A 25,405-nucleotide genomic window follows, 5' to 3' on the forward strand; every position below is an offset into this window, starting at 1 on the left:
TCCCCTAAATATTTCTGGCTAGTGTCTTCATAAGCAGTGAATTAGACCAAAGACAAAACAAAAGAAGTAAGAAAAGGAGAAGAGAACAAGAAAGAAAAAATAATTAGATAGATTTTACTCTATTGAGAAAATAAGATAATGTGGGGAAAAATAATACTTGGTTGGGGTGCCTGTGTGGATCAGTGGGTTAAACGTCTATTTCTTGACTTCAGCTTAGGTCATGATCTCACGCTTCCTGGGTTCGAGCTTACAGCACAGAGCCTGCTTGGGGTTCTCTGTTTCCTTTCTCTGCCTCTCCCCTGCTTGCACGCTCTCACCCTCTTTCACAAAAATAAATAAATAGGGGTGCCTGGGTGCTTCTGTTGATTGAGCATCTGATTTCTGGTTTCCATTCAGGTCATGATCTCCTGGTTCCTGAGTTCAAGCCCCATGCAGAGCCTGCTTGGGAGTCCCGTCCCTCTCTCTCTCTCTCCCTCTCTCTCTCTCTCTCTCTCTCTCCCTCTCTCTCTTTCTCTCTCTCTGTGCCCCCCCCAACACTCTCACCGTCTTTCATTTTCTCTCAAAATAAGTAAACTTTAAAAATATATAAATAAACATTAAAAAATAATACTTGATTATATATATATCTATTTCATTCATAATAATTTTTAAAGCTACCATGGATATTTAAGAATTTACTTTAGAAATTATCTCCAATTCTCTGGTGAACTTAATATCCTTTACTAAATACTTTTAAAACATTTTGTTGTGATACGATATCATTTAATAAATGCTTTGAAAATAATTTGTTTTGTGCACTGTTATTTAAGAAATACATATACTTATGCAAAGTAGAAGCAAAGAGTATAGCAAAGTGCTCTATAAGATTATGAAGGTCACCGTTACTTGAGTAATCATTTTCTGATGGTCCATCAGATGATTTTCCAGGTAATTGGATTAAGGATAAAAATATTTTCTCTTAATCATAACAAAGAATCATAGCCCCCACTTTCTAGCTTCTCATAGAAAAGTCAACAGTACTCTACTCCCAAATTTAGAAAATAGATTTTAAATTTAGACATAGAATGAATCTCCTCCCCTTTTACTGATCTTTCCCCCTTATGTTCAGATGTTGCTGTTTTTCTGCCGTTTAGATATAGAACTAAAGAGCAAGAAATGCATTTGTCTCTGAAGATTTTCATTTTGCTCAATTTTTAATTAACAAGATTAATGATGTCCTAGTTTTCAGTTAATTTTAGAAATTAATTAACTGACTTCGTGAAATATACAGAAAATTTGTTAGTGTAAGAAAAGTTTTTCCTACAATAATTTTTTTTGTGATAAACCAGCCTTTCATTGGGTGGTACTTTTATAATTTGTAAAAATTGCAATTACCCATGTGGATCTTTAGTCTAAATGTGGATTTTAATGTCAAGATAGAGTCATCAAAAGATAAACTGTGATAAAAATGAGTAACAAAAATAATACCATGTGCGTCTAGAATAACCTGCCCATTAATATTTCCTTAAAATAAACTTATAAAACCTGAATAGAATGAAAATCTAGTTTTCTTATTATCTTACTATTCTTACTTATTATCCTACTGAGATAAAGGAAAGTTTTCTGATAGAAAAAATGTTTGAAGTAGAGAACACTAAACATTTAGGCAAACATATAAATGGGTCTATCAAACTTGAAATGATTCTTTAAATTAGTCCCTTACCTTTGCAGAAGACGCAAAGGGCCACAACCAAATGCAAAAAGATCAACTTCATGGTGGTGATTTGGGACCTAGAAATGGGGACCAGTCATCCTGAAGAACCAAATCCATGAGCGACCCTGGAACCAGAGGTTTTATACCCACTATTACCACGGTCTCTTGTCATGGGCTAGGTGTGGTAAAGTTAGTGATGATAGAGCAAAGATAAATATCATAGCATGCCAAAGACGAAATCCGTTTCAAGTCAGTTGTGTGCCTTATTTCTGTGACATCTTCTCTCTTGGATAAAGTCCAGCTCATGCCAAACCCAGACCAGGCCTTCTTGCCACCCTGTGCAAACAGCAAAGGCAGGAACTAAAAGCCCTAGGATTAAAAATCAAATATGCCAATGGTAGACATTTGTCTGTACCCTATTAATCATTTCAAAAGTCTTAATACCTCAAGAAACTCAAATAATGTGATTAAATATTGTAATATTCTCTCTCCCTTAACAACAAAATGTATTTTAAACATTAACCTGCCTTGAAACAAAGAACTCTTTACTTATCGATATATTATCAGGCATTTCCTTGCAGAAGTATATAATTATCATAGGTATAAGTATAGGAGTAGATATACTAAGACATACAATGTACTACTGTTATTGTAATAGTTTTATTCCTCACAAGGACACATGGTAGCTCAATGATTTACATGTTTACCATGAACTTTATAATCAAGTATATAAATAACTAGAAGATGTGAAAATGAGAACAAGAGAAAAAGAATGTTTTAGAACAAAAATAAAGAAAAAAATATCACCCATGAATTATATATGTAGATATTCTGGGGCAGGGGCAGGAAGTTCAAGTCATGATCTTGTGGTCTAGTCCACGCTGAGCAGGGTAGAGATGACTGAAAATTAAAGGTGGGCTGAAGCATAGAAGAGCCAGCTCCATAGCATCCTTGATGCCTCTTTCTCATCTGCTCCCAATCTCTGGACACGGCGTGGGGAACATAGCTAATGTACAAATTATTAGGTTGTAAACCTTCAACTGATATAACATTGTGTGTCCACAATACTCAAATAATTCTTTTTTTAAAAAAAGGATTTCAGTAACCAAAGGGAAAGCAACTCTCCGTTTCTCTCTCCAGAGAAGCATAAAAATCCCAGGAAAAGGGGAAAACTGCGGATAAGCATCCCTTTTCTTCCCTTTTATCCACTCATTCTCAACTACTCTGAAGGAAGTAAATGATACCTGTATCCTCAGAGGCCTTTACCAAAGAGAGTGAATGCTTTTACTCACGTGTTTCCTGTCCTCATCAAATCTTGGTCTACTAATCGATTCTTAAATCATTTTGAAAGGGGATAGAATCCAACAGGTTTAAATATTTTAAATGCATTCTCCTGTTTAAGGTAATGCATTTCCTGAAGGCCATGCATTTTTTAATCTGACATCAGTACAATATCAGAGTTTTCCTCGTGGGGCAGGGATTTGGAGGGTGGGCAAACAACGGACGTAGGGGGGCTGTGGAGAGGGCTTACTCCAACCACAGAAAAGGAGGTAACAGGGGTGGGAGAGGCTAAAAACTGACTTCATGACTTTGTAGTTCTTCCAAACCCCAGATCTGTTTAAATACTTTGCAAATAAAGACTGTAAATTGAGGACTTTTCTCCAACACAGAAAAAAAAGTATAGTTAAGGGGGAACATTGCCCTTTTGACTCATATGAACACTGCCATTTGTGTTGTTGTTTAATCATACATGACTTCATTGTGAAGGATATTTGGTCTTGGAGAGCGCATTTTTCAGATTATCATTATGACATTACTATTCTGCTATGTGTCAGCAGTGGGCCTAAAAAGTAGTGGACCTAGAATGAAGACCAGAATGAAATAAAGTTACTTTAGACTTTGGGGTAACTACAAATACAATGCAAGATGGGAACTTTTCCATAAGCAAGGTTCGGGTGAAATGCTATGGAAGCTCAAAGGAAGGTGGTCTTCTTTTAGCCTGTGGGAATCAGGGAAATTTCATGGAGAGGGTAGTTTAAGGGCTGAACCTGAGAAAAGTAGATAAAACCTGGACATGCAGAACCAGAAAGGATTTCAAGTGGAAAATGCATTATGAAAAAGTCCAATGCAATTTCAAGCATCCTAATGTCTTGCCACCTACTTCTCTTTCCAGGTCACTTGTTCCAAGAATCTACTGATTCCACTGGGGCCTGCCATCTGTGATCCTGCTTCATTTCATTCACCCTCACTCCCCTCGACAATTCAAGTACATACTTGGCTCACATTCTACAGTGAGTTATTGTCATCATTCCCTTGCATGTGCCCTTTATTCTCTTGAGTTTTGCCACCCCCCCTCCCCACCAATGCTTGCCTTGTTGGCAAAACTCCAACCATAATTTAAATTAAACTCATTTCCCTCCCCTGCCTAAACCAGTCAGATGAACAGGACAGTATAAAAATACAGTCATGGTAATTTGTCTCTCTTAAATCTATTACCCCAACTGGGCCCTTAAAATAGTCAGGCAATTATATCTTCTAGACTTTTTGCTTTCACACTCCTCAAATTTTCTCTTCTCTTCTCCAATATCCAATGCCTCCTTTGCATCCTCCCTCTCAGTTAATGGCCCTACTTCCAATTTTACTGAGCAAATATAAGCTATGAAAAGAGAAACTCTATAATCTCCCATCCCCAAATACATCTATCTACTGGTGTCTGGACCCTGTACTCGGCCTGCCTTCTTGTTAATACACAAGAAGTCTCTGTGCTCCCCTGGAAGGTCAATGCTCCCATCTGCATACTGGAATCCATCCAACAACATTAATGCCAGTAATTGTTCACCTCTGTCCACATCACTAAGGTTTCTTTCCTCTTTTGGATTAATTCCAACAGTATTAACTTGCTGTTATTTGTTCTAAGAAAAATAAATATAACAAAAAATTAACTTTATGGTATCTGAATTATATCTCAATGAAGCTATTAAAAAAAAGCTTTTGAATTCACTTCCCTCCCAGCTCTCCTCCCATTTCTCTTCTCCCCTTAATTGCTCAACTTCACAAGAGTTACTGGGTATTCATGGACTCTACTTCCTGATTTCCCATTCTCCCATGACCCATTAAATTCTCACTCCATTAGAGCACAGAATCAAAGACACAGGTAATCTTTTGTGAATCCAGTGGTGAGTACTCAGTCCTCATTTTATTCATCTCTCAACATTTGTCTCATGGTTGATCAATTCTTCCTTCTTAGAACATGTTGACTTCCGTTAATTTCCAGGGTTTTCCTTCTTCATTTGCTGCTCCCTCTCATTCTCCTCTGCTGAATCCTCCTCATTTCCAGCATCTCTGAACATGAGGGCTTGAGACTCAATTTTGGAGCTCTTCTTTTTTCTCTAGACTCTTCATTCCCTTGGTGATTGCACCCAAGTTCTACAGATTTACATACCACTCAGATAGTCATGACCTCCAGGTTTATAAACCCAGCCCTGGACTATTCCCCTGCCTCCAGGCTTATTTTCCACATTTTCACCTGTGTGTCTAACAGGCAACTACACTCAACATGCTCAGAACCAAACTCCAAACCCTCTCCTTCCACAAATGTGCTTCTTCCAGTGTCCTCTTTATCTCAGTTAATGGCATCTGTCCGGGTTACCTCCCCCAAAATGCATAGCCATTCTTGAATTTTTATTTTCTTTCACCATCGCTCCCCCAAATGCCTATTGCATCGGATCAGACAATCCTGTTGATTCTCAGTTTAAATACATCCAGATTGAAATCTCACCACCTCCTCTGCTTCCCCCATTCAGGCCACCAGCCCCTCTGATCTAGATTACCACCATGGACTCCCAGCAGTCTCCCTTTTATAATCTCAGAACACCAGCCAGCATGGTCCTGTGCAAGCTGACTCTCTCCAACTCAAAACCCTGCAGGACCCCCACTGAGCCAAATAAAACCAGCACCTCTAATATGCCTGCTCAACCCTAGTCCCTCAGCCCCAACTCCGATCTCACCTCCTGCCCACTTGCTTTCCCTCTCTCTGCTCCAGCCTCAGAGGCCTTTGTGCTGTCACTGTTGCTCACTAGACAATCCCAGCTTGGAGCATCTGCATTTGCTGTCTCTTTCCCTGGAATGCCCTCTCCCCAGGTATCCACAGAATGTGTTCTTTCACCTCATTAAAACTTGCATTTTAATAACATGCTTTGCAAATAGCTAGAATCTACTTCTACATGCTGTCATTATTTTTCCTCCAAAACAACCTTTTTCAGGGTTATGGCTAAACTTTGGCCTTAGTGAGTTAAAGCCTATCTGTATACCAAAGTTGTAAAATATGGATAGTTTGCATATGTTTTAAACAGATGTCCAAAAAGATAGTTAGATAATATAATTCTTTGGCACCATCAATGTTTTATACTTTAAAAATTAATATTTCAATTTCAAAACAAATTAAAGCTCTTTTAAATTTATAAGTCATTTATATGTTTATGCAATTGCTAATTCTTCCCCCCAGATATCACTTCTTCACCTTGTTCAGGTCTTTGTTCAAAAACCACCTTCACATGGACACCTTCTCTGAATGCAAACCTCACCCCACTTCTTCCTTCTAGTTTCTTTCCTTCTTTTTCTGTGTGTGTGTGTGTATGTGTGTGTGTGTGAGAGAGAGGAGCAGAGGAAGAGGGAGAAAGAGTGAATTTTAAGTAGCTTCCAAACCCAGCAAGGACTCCAATGAGGGGCTCAATCTCACCACCTTGAAATCATGACCTGTCCTCTACTCTCTGTTCAATTTTTCTCCACAGCTCTTACCACCATCTAATTTTTAACTAATTGGTTTAATACATTTAATTACTGTCCGTCCTTAGACCTAGAATTTTTTTAATGTTTATTTTTGAGGACTCACGTGCAACCGCACACGCGTGCGAGAGAGAATGAGAGAGACAGCGAGTGGGGCAGAGAGAGAGGGAGACACAGAAACCAAAGCAGGCTCCAGGTTCTGAACTGTCAGCACAGAGCCCAGCTTGGGGTTAGAACCCATGAACCGCAGGATCATGACCTGAGCTGAAGTTAGACGCTTAACCAACTGAGCCACCCAGGCTACAAAAGAGCCTGAAACATGCTAGGTACTCACTAAATATTGAATAAGTGATTTAACAAACAACTTATTGTGGTCAAAAACAAAGATTACATTAAATTATACTGGCAATAATAATAATGATAAACACATCTTAGTATTAAAGCTCTTTATAGAGAGATTTAATTCAATATAATATATTGAGTTAGACACATATTAGTAAAACTGAGGAAATACTGATGTTTAGGAAAAATTTTCCACCATTTGAAACTTCTCGTCCAGATTCGCCCTCTAAGGGGAAAATGCCCTAATAGCAGTGTTTTGTTTCATTTCTTCAGCTCAGTTGTCTGTTAGTAAAAAAAAAAAAAAAAAAAAGTCCAAAGTCCTTGATCTTTTTCACTATAATGTTAACAACAGAACATTATAGTGAAAGAAATTGGGTTTATAGTTGTTAGAAGGTGGAGGAGGGACAGTAAAGTATCCCCCACACTGAGAAACTACTTGTAGATGGAAAATGGCAGCAAAGCGTTTGAAACCATTGACAGAGCCAGTCAGGGTAACTTACGGAAGCGGACAGGCAATCCCAGCGTTGTGCCGCTATTCTCAGCCCAGTTTGGACCCTAATCCACAGTTTTTACAGAGCAAGGAGCACTGCGATGAAGTCAAAGGGTAGTTATCTAAACTGAGAACTCCTGTGCACCAGTCATTTCTATTCGTTATCTAAAGTGGTGTTTTCTGTGCGCCCCTTTAGGGACGATCAGAACAAGCCTTCCTGCATTCCGGTCAAGGCACAGGGTAACCTCCAAGGGGCCTGGAACACGTAGCCCCAGGGAGGTCATTGTGTGGACATGAACAAGATGGAATCAGTGTTGTCAGCCCTCCCCAAACCGTGTCCCTAAAAGTTAAGAAGACAATAAAATGCCACTATACTACATTCATATTAGTTGCGTTTCCATGAGGTTTTTTTTAATGTTTCTTAAAATGTTTTCTTATGTTTATTTGTTTTTGAGAAAGAGAGCCTGTAAGCTGGGGAAGGGCAGAGTGAAAGAGAGAGAAGGAAACATGGCGGAATCTGAAGCAGGCTCTAGACTCTGAGCTATTTCAGTACAGAGCCTGTTGCAGGGCTCGAACACACAGACCACGAGATCATGACCTGAGCTGAAGTCAGATGCTTAACTGAGCCACCCAGGTGCCCCAGTTTTATTTATTTTTGAGAGAGTGCAAGCTGGGGTGGGGCTGAGAGAGGGGAACAAAGGACCCTCTGACTCTGTGCTGACAGCTACAAAACATTTGCTGGATTCTAGTAACTCTGAGCCACTCCTTTTAAGACTACACAGCAGGTCTTATCTTTCGCCTTCTAAAATTTGAAAGTATCCATGATTGATATTACTATAAGAGAACAGTTTTAAAACGAATTAAAACTACCAACTTAGCAAATTTTGAAGAGGGTTCTTAGAAATTAAGTTTTCCAGGAGGTTGACTCATTTTAGTTCTGGAATTTTTCATTAGTAAGCTTGTATTTTACAAGGAAATGAAACACTTCACTCTTTTGTAACAACATACACATCAGATAAAGCCATTAAATAATATTAAGACATATATTGCATAACAACTGTACATAGTGTAAAAGCATATCCACCAAAAAGAACAATAGTCAACTGTTTCCGTCTTGATTTAAAAGGATGTGGCTTAAGTGTCTGTACACTTAATGATACGCTGTCAGAGGAAAAGTCAACAGTTGAAAGAACAATAGCATCAGATTGGGCAAGACAGTTGATTTTTTTTTTAACTAACATTTGTACCAGAAGCAAATACAGAAAATGTTAAATGGCACTTATTGGACCATGGGACAAGAAGGTCCTTACTTTCATACATATTATGATCTGAAATTATATTGGAAAGTTGAGTGTCTGCAAAATAGAAATTGTTCTCATAGGGAAGTTTCACACCAAGGAAAATAAACATACAATTAAACTGTTGAATAAATATTATTTAAATTTATATAATTTTTCAACATACATAGTGCTTAACATCAGATATTGATAATAGACAATTTTTCATAGTAAATTACCACCTCCAATTTAACATCTCAAAATCATTTATAGTAGTAGTTAGCAGGCAGAAGAAACTGGTAATATTAGAACAGATTTTCTTTTTTTTAAATGTTTGTTTATTTATTTTGAGAGAGAGAGAGAGACAGAGCATACAAGTCGGGGAGGGACAGAAAAGGAGAGGGAGACAGAGAATCCCAACCAGGCTCCACACTGGAACTCCCCAGTGTGTGTGGGGCTCAAACTCATAAACCACAAGATCATGACCTGAGCTGAAACCAAGAATTGGATGCTTAACTGAGCCATCCTGGCACCCCAGAACTAATTTTCAAATAGTGATTTCATAAGAGAGTAAAGAAATTTTGTCAGAGTTCTCAGCAGGATATGATATTGGCATTGATAGAGCTATAGCATTAATTTTCCTGAATAAAATTTTAAAAAGAATTTGGACACTGGCCTTCTCTTGATAAGGAGGTCCATAGTAAGCCGTATGCCAGACAAAAGTGTTATTATCTGTGTCTTCTCTCTGCATGAGTATCGCTGAAATGCCTTCATGTGCTCAACCTAAAGCCCTATTTTTAAACATCACCCTATCATTTGTCCTGCACAATTGCCCCTGGTTATTAAATCAAGTCCCTCTTTCCAGCTTTCTTCTACTTCTTAATATTCATGGCTGTATTTTCATGCTCATTGTGCCCTCATAGTTACACATTCTCTCTACCCACTTCCGTTAGCCTTTCATTCTATAAACTGTCTGTAAATGATCATCACATAATGCCTTCATCGCCATACTCATTTGCTTTATTCAGTCCAGATGGATCCTCACAGACTACCCCCCCACTTTCGATTCCACTGATCATATCCTTCTTTCAACTCTCTCTGTCTCAGTCTGTCCCTGTCTATTTTTTCTGAATATGGATGTTTTCCAGAGCCGTTTCCCCCAATATGTTCTCTGCCATCTTATACTCTCCTCCATTTTAAAATGATGATGTTATGAGTTGAATTGTGTCCCCTCAAAAATCCATATGTTGAAGTCCTAATGTATAGCACCTCAAAATGTAGACATATTTGGACATAGGGTCTTTGAAGAGTCAATTAAAATAAAATGAAGTCATTGAAGTAGATCCTAACCCATTATGACTTGTGTTCTTATAAAAAAAGGAAATCTGAACACAGACACATACACAGGAAAGATGGTCAGAGATACAGAGAGGATGACCATTTGGAAGCCAGATCTCCTCCATCATACTTACAATTTCTTGCACTCTGGAGATATTTTCACATTTGTTTTTATCTCAGATTTTATGTTTCACTATTCACATGTTTAAACTTTCAACTGGCATCCTTCTGCTCTGAGATGATCCTGAATCTTCTCTCTCATGTTGTCTTATTTCTTGTAGGTTTTGTTTATTTGGGCAGTGTACTGCTTCTTGTCTTAAAAATTTATTTATATTAATTGACTGATAGAATAAGTGTATATTCTTTCAGAGAAAATGCCAGTTTTCCTGTTGCAGGTACCTAAACACTACCAGTGGAACTACTTTCAATAACAAATCTTCTGATGTTTTTTGGAAACACATGCGCTGTAAATCTGGTCTATAAATCTATTATGACTTCAGAGTTACAATGTCTCTGATTCTTTTATCACCATCTTGCTATGCTCAACATCAACACAATTTTACTTGGAGGGAGGGGCTGTGAAAGTGGGGGTGAGTGGGATCTGGTTTACCTTCATTCTGAGAGTTTACTTCTTTGGGGTTGCAGCATTGAGGAAGGACTCCCATGTTTGGTAGATCCTCATTTATGTCTTCTGTCCCCTATACTCTGTAAGTCCTTGAAAGCTTCATCCCAATCTTCCCAGAATCAACAGATGCATTCAAAGCAATTTGTTATTGACATATGTATTTTATTACTTTAGAAATATATTGGGATTCTAGTTATCTGCCACAGATGTTGCTCAATACTACCCGAACTGAAGGACATATTTCCCCATTTGCTGAGAAGAGTGTCAACTTGTCTTACATCCCTTCTCTACAGATGCCTCTGGTGAAAGTGATGGCATGCTCAAGTTCACTCTGCCCTCTCCAGGTATCCCACATCCAATGCCTGGTCTATGTGGGTACAAAGTTCTCCATGCAGTTAACCGAGTTCCTGTCATGTATGGGGCACTGCCCAACTTCTTCCTCTGCCCCATCTTTCTTCCTTTCTGCCCACCCCCATCCATGCGTGGACCCTTAAAGTACTCTCTGATGAACCTCCTGCACATATTTCTATATCAGAGTTGGCTTGACAACCTGTAGCACATTTTTGCAATTAATTTTTATCTTACTTACATTCTGGTGAGAGAATAAAGTTGTATGATCTCAGCCCTTTAAAATTAAATAATTAAATTAATGGCTTGTGAGCCAGTTTATGGTAAGTTTTTAAAAATGTTCCTTGTGTGGTTGAAAAAAATGCATATGGTAAAGATATTGGTTGCAATATTCTTTTTACTTCCATCATGTCAGAATTGTTCATTGTGCTATTCAAACCTCTGTCCTCACTGATTGGTTCTTCTGTCTAGTTGTTCTATCAACTACTGAAAAAAGTATGTTAAAATTTCTCTCTTAAATGTCTATTTTGTGCACGTTTGCTAACTTTTGCTTTATGTATTTGAAAATATGTGATTATATAAATTTGAATGCATACTTTGCATATATCTTTAAAATGTTTTTAATGTTTATTTTTGAGAGAAAGAGAGACTTAGGAGGGACAGAAAGAGAGAGAGACAGACAGACAGACAGACAGAGAGAATCTAAAGCAGCTCCAGGCTCAGAGCTGTCAGCACAGGGCCTGATGTGGGGCTTGAACCCACAAACCACAAGATCATGACCTGAGCTAAAGTTGGGTGCTTAACCAACTGAGCCACCCAGGCACCTCTGTTTTGCATATGTATTTAAAAGTTACATCTTCATAATGAATTAAACACTGTGCACTATGAAGTAATCCTCTTTACTTCTAGTAATGATATGTGCCTTAGTGTCTAGTTTGTCTATTAATTTATATATATATAGCTGCTTGGCTTCATTTTGGTTACCATTTGTGTGTGTGTGTGTGTGTGTGTGTGTGTGTATTTCTATTATTTTCAACATTTATGTATTTTTAAAACTTAGTTGTATTTCATAGCATACATGAATTTTTATTTTTTATCAAGTCTGAAAATCTTAATTGAATCAAGTTTATTTACATTTAATGTAAAAACCGATATATTTGATTGTATACCTACATTTTTATCTGTCTTATTTTTTTCTATGTTTCTATTCAGTCATTTTTTGCCTCCATTTGGATTGAAAAATATTTTGTAATTTCTTTTCTCCTCAACTAATTTGGAAATTATACAGTCGGTCCTTATTCTTTCAGTGGCTACTCTAGAAAGGACAACACATATCTATTTACCAAAATATAAATCTAAATGCCTTTGCCATCTTCCTTGCCAATTCAACTCGTTTAATCAATAGTTCAAGTGATATTGCCTTTGATACTATAGGCGATGTGAATTTGGACTGCAGCCCCAGGAGGGAGAACTCACAGGCAGTCTCGGGCCATGCTGTCCTCCCCAGTGGGAGAGGATGGGGCGGTTCTGTGCCTGCTTCCCACCTATACAGACGTGTACCCCTTCAGTGTCCCCGCCTCATGGGAACAGCTGTCTATTTGAGTCCTAAGAGTGAGGTGTGTTGGGATATTTCCTCTGTCCTCCAATCCACTCGAAGCTGAGACAACTGACGGTCACGTTCCCTAGAATTAACAAACTCCCCTGGGAAGGGGGCAGCTTTGGTGCTCTGCTTCATCACTGTGTTCCTACCCTCACTTTGACTTTGGCCTGATAATTCCATACCATCTTGTCAGATCTTTCTTTTTATCTAAACTTTTCAGTTTTCAACAGGTGGGCTCCTCCAAATCATTGCCATATCACTGGACATGAAAGCAAGGTCAACTTGTTTTCATATTATTCTGATACACACAAAATCAGTTTCTCCTAGCTGTCACTGAATAAGGGCTGAACAAATATTCAGCTTGTTAGTTTGATGGGATACCAAGGTGCTACTTTCTCAGCTGCTGATATCTGTGAAACATGATCCACAGACCACAGTCTGTCACTTATGCATCTCAACAGAATGAATCATCAAAATACTGGCTCCACCTACCAGCTGCAAACTTCAAACCTCACCTTCCTTCCATCAACAAATATAAAGTTGCTAAAAGTTCTTTTAGGTTTGGGGATAAGGAGGATCCAAGAAGAATACGCTCCTCACAGCTGTATGTGATAGTAGGTTTTTACTTTTTTACATATGGAGACATCAACACAAAAGAGATTGAGCAGGACAGCTGGTGTAACCTTGACCCCAGAGCCCACGCTCACTTTCCCAGTTTAATTCTCATGCACAAAAGGAAAACAAAATTAATTCTTCTGTCTATATAGACTTATACAGAACATCTTCCCATAGGTTTTTGACACACGGGCCTCAACCAATGATTACAGATTTAAGTTGAATACTTCTTCACCTTTTCCATAATAAGCAATTACATTATAAAAATCTCCTTCAGTCAGTGTTTCACATTGCCAATTTCCTTTCTTCTTATTTACATTACCTTGGAAGTATAAAAATTATTTGAAGGAACAATTGAATAACTTAATTATGATATTTAAAAAATAAGTCAATGCCTGAAAACCCTGAAAAACCACTTTAAAAATTCACATAAAGTGAATAACCCAAAAGGAGATTGTAAAACATAAAATGTCATTATTCAATGGATGAAGTACTACTTATTTCTCTGTAATTAACACATACTAATCATCTTTATGGGAACACCAAAGTGTATAAAATAATTGGGAGCATTTAATAAAAATGTGATTGATGTAAGGGCTTAACATAACGGTTTACTTTTGAAATAAATATGTATCAATGAAGACATTCTATTTTATGTAGCTAAAACTTGTATTTATCTTTGAAATAAAATCCCTCTTGCTAAATAAAGATACTCCCAGCCCTATTCAAGCATGCTTGACATAGAACTGAAATGATCTCGTTTATTTTATAATTCCCTACTGCAAGAAGAAAGAACTGTCTAGAAATTATCAGCAATCCATAAGGTTTTGAATGCCAAATTTAATTTACCATATGTAATTATGTGCCACAGACATTGTGCCAGTCAGTCACGAAGCTCAGACACAGCAGATATGAAACAGATGAATAGCAAAACCCCATATTGTTTGAGGAAATCAGAGGGAAGTTATTGTAATGTCTGAAAGTTACAAGGAAAAAGCAATTCTGTGCTAAAGCAGAATTTTCATCAGATGATCTTCAACCTCAGTGTTCTCTTCTCTCAACCCTACACCCCTCAAAACAACAACATAAAGAGCAATCTTACTCCCTTCTGCGGCACAACATATTATCCAAGCAGCTGAAGGCAATTCACGGGAGGAGAGAACATCAGAAACGTTATCAATTGCCCTGATCAACATACCAGCAAATTAAGTATGTTTGGAGTTAAAATCATGGATAGAGTTGCACTTAATGTGTTTATTTCAGTATTTGCAGACAAAGAATAAAAACCCTCAGAGAGCCTTTTGCAATTCCACTTTCATTTTGATAAGAGGAAATCTCCTTGCTGTTACAAGCTAACGTGGAACACAGGCCAGAGTAGGACAGAAAGGTCTTGAATGTGCTTACTTCAAAATTAGCTTTTCTGTGTATGTGATCCTCCCAGATCCTCCACTCTCTGGCTAGGTGGACACATTCTCTACTTTCCCATAATACTTCTTTATTTAATGTTTTTATTTAAATTCCAGTTAGTTAACATAAATAAACTAATATTAGTTTCAGGTGTACAATTTAGTGATGATTCAACACTTAGCACCGGATGTTTATCACAAGTGTACGCCGTAAGCCCTATCATCACCTTTTCAACCCATTCCCCTACTCATCTCCCCTCTGGTAACCATCAATTTGTTCTCTATAGTTAAGAGTCTGTTTCTTGGTTTCTCTTTTTTTTTCTATGATCATTTGGTTTTTTTCTCAAAATCCTTCTAACACAGCATTTAACACACTGGTTTGATTTTCATAAATAAATGTGGATAATAACCTCCTCTCAGTGGTATGCAAAAGGGTAAGTGTGTGAAACCTTGACCACAGGGACACAGATAAGGCAGTCCATGAAATCTGGTTTTCTGGACCCTATTGCTATGGGGTAGTGGGTTCTCTGGAGGCCAAACAACAGCAGCCCTCACCACACAGATGCTGACACCCACTTCCCTCTCCCAACTTTTGGTCTCCGGCTGAGATTCTCCCAGAGACTTGTAGTTCACCTGGAAACCAAGGAAAGGGAGAGGGAGGACAGCACGGAGGCAGAACTGTGTCTCTGCTCACCGCTCAGTGCATTCGGATGACAGGCCCGGCCCCCACGTGGAAGCTAAGCTACTCAGGATACTCCAGAGACCTCCAAGAATTGGAAGAACCAAAGACCTGTGTACTTTTAAACAGTCAGATTCTGAATTGTTACTGGAAACAATGGTGCCAAGGCTGGGAACCTGGCCAGATGGAGAATGAGGATTTCAATTTGTCCTGAGTTGGCACAGTGTAAGAACTTCCTATCTTGCTGATGAATGTCCATGAAAAGCATTGGGTTTCTACAGAGATGGCTTACATAAAGATGCAAAGTCCCAAGGGTTTTAGACTTTACCTCTCCTCATCTGAAAATCTGTATGTTCACCTTTAATTTAGGAAGGTTCTCAAGAATTTTTGCTACTTTTTCTGTATTTCATCAATATATGTATATACCTGTCTTGATGAAAAATAAGTTGCATTTTAAAGTAGTTCACATAAAATCAGTAGTGCTTGCCAGAATTAGATTCCACGGGCTCCCTTTTAAGACTTCAATTTTCCCCCACAAAATATTTTCTATTAAGATAAATTTATGTTTTTACCATGATAAGTAGCTTATTGGGGGTTCTAACCAGGAAAAACTTAAAATGACTGTCAATTTTTTTTATAAAGTGTTCTAAAGTCATTTTATTTGTTTCAGTAGTCAAGAGTGAACAATCCTATTTAAGAAAATTTCTATGAGAATTTGAAAATGGAATATATCAGGCGTATCAGATTTTATCCTGGGATTCTAGAAACTATGAGTACTACTGTCAACTGAATAGATCCTCAAGAGAAAACTTTAGTTAGCATTTTTTATATGCCCCATACTCAGGTTAATATAAAATTTCATATTAGATGACAGACCTATACATGAAAAATAAAACATTATCACAGTTTTAAAATTCTTAAACATGCTTTAAAAATGTTTATTATTCCATTTAAATACAATGTTCATTTACATATTTCTTCATAATTATCTTCATAAAAATTACAATAAATACAGAGTAACAATGAGAAATATCACAGAAACAAACTCATCCATTATTTAAAAAATCATCCTGTAACACACCACTGGCGAGTTCTGAGAATACTGAGTGGACCAGTTGTCCAGTCACAGGGAACTGTTTGAAATTATGACTATGGGCTAGGGCCAATGGATTTATCAGAAAGGTTTTTCCTTAAGAGAGAAATGACACTCAGATTGTTTGTTACCTAGATACTTGACCCTGACACTCCTACCATGGGAAGAATTTCAACAATTTAGGTATAATTTAGAGACTGGGTTAGCAGGTATTTTTCCCCGTCATAACCTGAAACTCCTTGCTTCTTCATCAAAATAAAGAGCGTTACAAACTTGACCCCATTGTCTCGATGGGATTTGTGTAATTCTATAATTCTGGAAATAGCTTTCTTCCTGAATGATGCAGGATTTGCAGAATGACAGATTTAGGAAGAAGATGAGTAGAGATGTTAGAGCAAGATTAGAAGCAGCCTGGCTTACCACTGAGAATCCAAATTAAAACATTTATCACTTGTAGGCTGAATACTGTATTTACACCAAGTATACAAATTTCAGGGTATCCACATTCAAAGACAGAACTGCAAAGAGGAAAAGAGAAAGTGATTGTGTTTTTCCTGGGTCTGAGAACAATATGTTACATTTCCCTCATCGGCACTTCCTGTGACATTTTCTTTTAAAAGGATGGAAGACGCATGAAATACATTGTCCACATCAAGAAAGAGGACACGTGTCCCAATGAAGCGCTTTATTGATGAAGATTCACTGTTTACAAGTGTGTAGGAGAAATGCATTTAAAAGCAACCTAAGAAGGAATGTAATGCATGTGAACCGCTCCTAATATTATTATACTTAGCAAAATACCTAGAAAGTAATCAAACAGAAGTCCCGTTCAAGCACAGAATTTTAAATAAAGTTTACTTTCATGATCGATAACAAAAAAATTAACCACTTTGTAAATTTTGGCATGAATCCTGCAATTCTGTACTTTTTAGATTTCTTTCATTACTTAATCCACAAAACTAGGATATGTAAGAAATATAATGTCATAGTTTAAATAATTCTTTAAAACATTTCCACTGATAATTATTTTATACATATTTATATTTAAAATAAAATATATAAACATTCCATCATATACACAGGAGCTTTTTCAAAAAAAAGCAGAAGTGCCCTTTTCATATGTAAACATTTTTAAAGAAATATTTACAGGGAATAATTTTCCCATCCAAAGGCAAAGGTCTCAAACATCCCTCTTATTCAACAGATATTCTTCTCATTTTTTCAGCTAATTCTTTTCTCACTTCAACATGTTTTTCTAAGTTTTGCACTTCATGTGGAAGATTGATGTCCCAAACAGACAAACAAGATTGTATCTCTACAAAGGAAAAAAATATGGAATCATGTTTCAAAGATCTGCCATAGGCCTTTTTGTTTTATTTTATTTCAACTTTGTTCATTTATATTTGGTTATCTTATACAAACACATATAAATACAGCTATAAATAATTTACTAAATCACTGCCATTGATAAGAAACTACATTGGGAAAATGTTTAAAGCATATTATAGAAGCGACTACATTTCAAAAAGAGTGTGGACCTTTAATAACCTAGTATTTCATTTTCTGAATAAAATAGTTTTTCAAACACTGTTCAAAATCAGACCTCATATGGATATAAGTAAGTTGTCAGGAAAAAATAACCACATTTAGTTTAAATATGGGCTACTTCTCATTTTATAGTGGTTGATATTTCTACTTCATCTGAAAAAATATTTAGTACTGCTAAATTACTAAAACTTAATTTTGAAGATTTAGTTTTAAATTATCTACACTACAAAGAAGCTACCAGTTAAAAACGGCTGAAGTATTACAGTATATGTTATATTATAAATGTATAAAACATATAGCATGTTATAATCATCAATGTCATTGTACTGTGTTTGGAATATAGTATCTTATTAAATATTACCTTTTTGGTGTTGTGTGCCTTCTGTACTTTTCCGGATATACCCCAAAACCAGCATGACATTTTTAAGGCTTCCTTTAATAAAAAAAGAGTCTTCTGTTAAAACAGTGTAGTAAGATGAACTTTAAAAAGTCATTAGAAATTACTTTATAATTCTGATTAGGAGACACTTTAATTACACTGAATAAAAATACTCCAAGACCAGCAATTATTTAATGGTAGAAAATTTGTGACATATTCCTTGCTATAATCGTTATTAATTGGGTTAATCTGAGAAAATAATTTACCCTTTGAAAAATGGGTTTAATATTTATACACCCAGAGTTATAATATTAAATGAGATAATGTGTGTGAAAGTGCTTTGGCACTGGTCAAATGTGAAGCATTTAGGTACACAGTTGGATGGATGACATACTGATACTCTGTCACAGAACCATACTTTCTTCTCAAGCCATTCATTAATTTACTCAACAAATATTTGTCACAAGTCCTCGACACAGGAGGCGAGCCCCTGGAGTAAAGGAGTAAACAAACATATAACAAATGCAGTCCCATGCAACCTACATGGAGTTTACATCCTAGCGAGGAGCTTGACATTAATGAAAAAAAATTGTGACCAGGATCGATGCTATGCAATGGAGATGTTACGAGATCCAAAGAGGAAAGTTTGACCTGATCAGTGTTCACTTCTCAGAGGTTTTGACATATGAGCTACCATTTTGAAAAAAGAGTTAATTTAGTGCACCTTCTTGGCTTAGTTAACTACATTAAGTTAAATAAGCAAAGAATGAACTGCACAAGAAAAACCTTGAGGCAGTGTGAAGCATGGTATTCCGAAGGAGAAAGCCCTGGGAGGGGTGTGACACATGGTGGAGGCTAGGAAGGTGGGGTGAGGCCACGCTGTACCTGCCACACCTGTGGATTATGTTTACATTTATCTTTCTTTTAAAAATCAACTAAACCACTGAAATTCCACATAATGTCAGTAAGCAACGACCATCTGGGTCCCAAAGTACAGACAGATGAAAGGATTTAACAACGTTGGCAGAATAAAGCTAGAGAGATGACCCACTATTGCTCTGAGACACAATGCCAGTACCCTGATAGTTACCATCTAGTCTAACTCCTTGTGTGCAACATGAGACATGCCGCTCCTTAACATGTTCCTGTAAAAGGAATTTACTAGTTTCTTCACCTGTCAAACACATTACTACTTATTTGCTGAAGTTATATAAACTCTGTTTTGCAGAACCTAACCCCATGTTATTTTTGTGGCCAACTTTGTATATATGCTAATACTATTTTCTAAGCCTAATAATTAGTTAAAACAATGGAATGTATTTATGTAGAAAACATACTTCATGTGCTTTTATGATTTCTTCATATTTAAACAGAAAAGCAGGAGCAAGAAAAGACATAAAAGTTTGCATAAAACATGATCGTCAATATTTGCAGATTGTAGAGTTCAGCATATGTTGTTACAAGAACACAAATTTGTTAATGAGAAACCAAATTTAAGAAGGGGAGGAAGTTTAAACTGGTTAAAATAAGCATTTGCTTTAATATCTTTGGTTAAAAAGTTAATACTCGATGTGCCCGGGTGGCTCCATCAGTTAAGCATCCAACTCTTGACTGTGGCTCAGGTCAGGTCATGATCTCACGGTTCGTGAGTTTGAGCTTCCTGCTGGGCTCCGTGCTGGCAGCACAGAGCCTGTTGGGAATCTCTCTCTCTCCCTCTCTCTGCTCCTCCCCTCTCTATCTCAAAATAAATAGATAAACATTACAAAAAAATTATTTTAAGTTAAAAACATTCAACATTATCTATTTCCTCTTTTGCCTTAGACACAGAGAAAGAAACACCCAGAATCCGTGCTGGGCTGGGACAGTCTGCTTCTCTAAAGGGACTGAAAGCGTCTCCTCCCTCCAGTTTCTAAGGCCCTGTTCAAAATGTATCCCAGTTCTGGGTTCCACGGTGTGACCCTCCAAGATGCTTCAAATGCCACTGGAAAGTGAGACTAAAATTAAAAATAAAAGCATGTGTTTAAGTCTTAGTATGAAAAAGGATCGGAAGGCAAGAAGCTTACCTAACTGTGCTGTCATCATGACTCTGACAGAATCACAAAAATTGTGCACAATACGTATAATTCGGCGCGTTGAGAGGTCAAGGAGTAAAATACGGCCTCCCCCGGTTCCTATCCAGAGGGCGGTGTTCTTCTGCAGGCAGAGGGTTTTCACCCTCCCAGAATAAGACATTTTGTGTTTTGATTCCGTGTTTGCTTTTACCATTTCCTCCCTAAAACCACAAAGTCCATATTAATAAATCTTATCAAAAATTAAGAGATAAAACAGATGTCTACATATACACACTATATATAGCATTTTAAATTATGAATACATAACAGTATACATTATACATCATTAAAATTCTACAAAACTAGTTTTGCTAAATACAGAACACCAAAGTGGCTTCTCTACTTGAAACATAAAATATCAAAGATAACACAATAGCCTCTTAAATTCAAGAAATTCTGAAGTAAATAAAATGGATGTAATTTGGGGGGGGGGGGTGTCTGGGTAGCTAAGTGGGCTAAACATCTGTCTCCTGATTTTGGCTCAGGTTACAATCTGATGGGACGTGGGATCAAGCCTCACGTGAGGCTCCACACTGAGCCTGTTTGGGATTCTCTCTCTGCCCCTCCCTCACTCTCTTTCTCTTCCTCTCTCTCAAAATTAATACATAAACTTTAAAAAATTGATATAATTTTTATAAATAATAAGCCTGTATAATCCAGTTTTTAAAAAAGAATAAATTTGCTCAATATAAATAGAAAAAAGTCACTTTCCATGAAGTTTAAAAGTTACCAAGGAAAATTAAATTTTAATCATTTACATGTAAAAGATATCCATATAACTCACTAAAATTTTCTGGGCCAATGAATAATTCATGATAAAACTGAGATGTCTTATTTTTTAGACACACTTTTAGAACATTAGGATGTAAGGGAACCTTTACCAGGCATAACTGTCCGCCCTTGGAATGTCAGTCTCCTTACCATCCAGAGAAAAATGAAAAGATTCTAGGAAAGTCAACTTTGAAGTCTCATTTCATAGATACAGTGTGTAATCTAAATGTTCTCCAGAGAATAAAAATCTATTCAGCAAAAATAAATAAATAAAAATAAAAATAAAAATAAAAAGGACAAAACAGGGGCGCCTGAGTGGCTCAGTCGGTTAAGCATCCCACTTCTGCTCGGATCATGATCTCGCCGTTCGTGAGCTCAGGCCAGCATTGGGCTCTCTGCTGACAGCTGGGAGCCTGGAACCTGCTTCAGATTCCGTGTCTCCCTCTCTCTCTGCCCCTCTCCTACTCACGCTCTGTCTCTCAAAAATGAATAAACCATTAAAAAAATTAAAAACAAGACAAAACAAAAAACATAAAGTAGCTAGCAAATAAGGTTGAGAGGTCCCCTTTCTCGCCAGCAGCACTCAACAGAGGTGCTTGATTTAAAGCGTGAGATGTGCTGGGTTAGACTGAGGTTGTCAGTCTGGTGTCTTGATCCTTCATCCTTAAGCAGTTCAGGCACTGGTCAGTCCAGCAGGTTTCCCCCCATTTTTTAAATTGTTTTGGGACTTTATCTTTAGAGCCAAGTATCCTTGGACCCGGAGTCTAATTATAAGTAGTGAATTTTGATATTGTAACACTACTAAATGTACAGTCAGCAATGAACCCAGTATGATCCCTTTCAATAATGTACTATGTTTTCATTAGAGAATATTCTTTGTAATATTTTAAAGAAACCATACATATGATGTTCCTATTTTTTTTTATTTTCCCAAAATGAAACTATTTGCTAAATATCAAGAGATGGTGCTAAAAAGCATTAGCAATTTTGTTTCTGCATTGTTTAGTGTTCTAGTTAGAGGTAGAAACAAAGTAAAATTAGCCTTACTTCCCTTCTCTGTTAAGTCTGAAGTATAAAAACAGCTCTAATAAGCATAAAATAAGAACAAATGACATTGTCCCTACAGTCAACAATTATACATTGTACACTTAAAAATTTGTCAAGAGGGTATATTTCACATTGTGTTCTTTCCACAGTAAAATATCAAGAGAAATTACTTTAAAAAGTGCACACAGTCTATTAGTTCACAGAGTTTTTCAGTCTTCTTATCCCATACTTCCACAAATGGGCTGTTTTTCTTAGCGACGTAGAGAGCCGTGTCTACCACCACAGCTATGATGTTGGAATCACTGAAAGCTGCATAAGAAAACCTAGAGGGAGAAAAGAATGTCACTATTCTTCATTTCTTGCAAACAGGTTGGCTAGCATAGCCCCGACCTTCACAGCAAACTTCTACTTCGCCTTTAAGGTTTAACTTAAACATCAGCTCCTCTGGAATACTTCCCTGACCTGTCAAAACACACCAGGCATTCCCTTTCCTGCACTGGTATACCTGTGACACTACAGACCTTATTAAGTATAAAACTGAATTTATTAATTAGTGTGTCCCTGACATGAGCCTGTAAATATGGTTTCTGAAGGACAAAGACAGTGTCTTTTCTATACACCCACAATCCAGTGAAGTGTCACCATGGATAAGCACCTATCTATCTGGCATATACATATGTAGATAGATAAGAACCTATCTAGAAAAATGCCTAGTTAATAAAGTAGGCAGTTTGTTAAGTGGCTGGACAGAGGATGGATGGATGAAGAGAGTACTAACAGAAGGAATGAACTATCAATAAAAAGTAAGAATGGTTAAAGTTGCAATTCGACCAGACAAATGACATGAAAATATCACAGGGTGTAAAAACCTTTAGTTTATCATAGGGCCGGAAGATACTGTTTCCTTCCTCTTTCTTTCCTTCCTCTTTCTTGTTCTGGCAAGGGAGGCAAAAATATGTGTTGCCAGAGAGCCACTACATTTTAGGCCATTTCTTCCTGAGTTTTTGGTGTATATTACAGAAGACAGTTCAAACTAGTGCAAATGTTGCATAAAACGTCAGAATTTATAAAATACTTTTGTTATCTCATTTGATCACCCATAAAAGTCTTATAAAATACTACAAATCTCCATGTCTGCAATGAGAGGAAGTTTAGAAAGGCTAAATAACTTGCTTGAGGCCACATGACTGGCATGTCACGGAAGCAGGATTCCAAACAAGTCTTTGGGGGCCTGTGGCTCCAGAGGCACCTCATCTTTCACTACCCATCACCCTCTGTCAGCACGAGCTGATGACAATAGGAGGATAATGAGGATGAAGCAGCATCGGGTTAGCAATGCGGTATCTGCTTTGCTGGGGAGAGACCCAGGCAACAGGGACACTTTTTGAGAAGAGAGCAAATATGTCCAAGTGGCTATGAAACCAGATCCTCACCACTTTCAGGAGACGAACAGCTTTGTGAGCTTCATGTTTGATGGGTGTTCTCTCTAGTAAAGCAGTGGGACTTTAAATTGTATGTGGAATTGTAGGGGGTCGATACCCATGATCTCATAACACGCTCTATGAAATAAATAAAGGGGGGCCCTTCTTTTAAAATATTTTCAGATTTGTTTAGGTTGATTAAAGTGGAAATTACAGGGGCAACTGGGTGGCTCAGTTTGTTGTGCATCCGATTCCTGGTTTCAGCTCAGGTCATGATTTTCATCATTGTGGGATGGGCTGTGTCTGGCTCCATACTGAGCATGGAGCCTGCTTAAGATTCTCTCCCTCTGCCCCTTCACAGCTTACATTCATATTCTCTCTCTCTCTCTCTCTCAAAAAAAAAAATAAAAATTAATTTAAAAAACCCAAAAATTTCATGAAAATAGCTTATCCAAACATTTACCACATACTAGGAAACAAATCTGTAAATAAGAGAGAAAACAAAAATCCTCATCCATGAGAATTTACAATACACAGCAGTGTATCTGTACGCCACAGACTTGAGAATCATCTGAGAGCCTGAAAAGAAAAATGCTAAAACCTGAGACCCACCCACGATTAATTTGTCTGAGAGGGTAGGAAGGATTAAATCCTGCAGGGCCTGGTAGCAGACTGTCTTAAGAAGTCTGAACTTTAAACAAAAGGCAATGGGATGTGACTGAGGGTTTTAAGCTAGAAACTAACAGACTGACTTGTGTTTAGAAGAGTGCTCTGTCTGCAATGTTGAGAACAGATTGAAGGAAGTATAATCAGAGGGTTGAGAACTGGTTAAAAGAAGCTATTGTTAGCAAGGCCGTGGATGATGGATGCCAGCCTGGCCTGTGGAAGCAGAAGGAAGAAAGTGAGAAACACAAGACTCTGAGTGTCAATTAGGAGAAGAGTTAAATGGACAAAGCGAGTAAAGGGTCAAGGAGTCCAGGATTATTCTCAAAGTTAGGTTTTAGGCAATTAGATGGATATTGAGAAACCAGGACATTCCCGGAGGATTTGTCACTCAAAGCCAATAATAATCACAACTCATATTTACTGAGAGCTTGCCAAGTCCTGGCATTATGTTAGCTCCTTATATTAATTTTCTTGTTTAGTCTTCCAAACATCCCTTCGTGGTACAATATATTACAATCTTCAGATTAGAGAAGACTGGATATTTGAGAAGTTTTTGCCCAAGTTCACATAACCAATACATGGCAAAGCCAATATCTGAACTACAATTTATGCTATTATCCACCAACCGACATTACACTGCTTCTCACTGAGAAACGTAATAAATAGGAGCCAAGTGCAATGATTTGGTTAAAATTCAACTCTAAATATTGAAACAAATGGGGACAAGGTTTCCATTTTACTTTTGCTTGACAGTGGTATCACTAACTTTGCTGTAGAAAGAGTATCTGTAATTACCGAAACTAGAGATGACTTTATTCCTGAGGTGCATGTTTCCTATAGTCAGTACTTAATGGAAATTATCCAAAACAGGCATGCAAAACTCACAGATAAAGCAAAATATTGAGTTTATTACCTTTCAAATTTATGTTTAATTTGATATAGAGATAATGAAATTGTTAAAAATTTAGGTTGATAAACACTGCTAAGATCATCATGGCTTTCCATATTTTATCCCAAATGTAATTAGGCTGGGTGATGTTTTTAATAGAAAAATAAATTATGCATTTTAAAAGATTTTTGCTTGGGTTGCAACAGCATTATTGATATGATTATAAAGAATAAACCTGGGGGCATCTGGGTGGCTCAGTTGGTTAAGTGTCTGACTCTTGGT

At 37.2% G+C, this 25,405-nt stretch overlaps 1 protein-coding gene across 1 annotated transcript in view; it reads right to left on the minus strand.

The window, feature by feature from the left end:
- Positions 1–17,360: 17,360 nt before the first annotated feature.
- Positions 17,361–25,405, minus strand: part of LRRK2 (leucine rich repeat kinase 2) — a 131,587-nt gene continuing 123,542 nt past the window's right edge. The window contains 4 exon segments of the mRNA XM_029955821.1: positions 17,361–17,606; positions 18,201–18,272; positions 20,282–20,490; positions 22,318–22,470. Of these exon segments, the coding sequence (XP_029811681.1) occupies positions 17,485–17,606; positions 18,201–18,272; positions 20,282–20,490; positions 22,318–22,470 (556 nt within the window). The 3' untranslated portion in view covers positions 17,361–17,484.

The sequence above is a fragment of the Suricata suricatta genome, chromosome 10 (assembly GCF_006229205.1).
Source record: "Suricata suricatta isolate VVHF042 chromosome 10, meerkat_22Aug2017_6uvM2_HiC, whole genome shotgun sequence".
NCBI lineage: Eukaryota > Metazoa > Chordata > Mammalia > Carnivora > Herpestidae > Suricata > Suricata suricatta.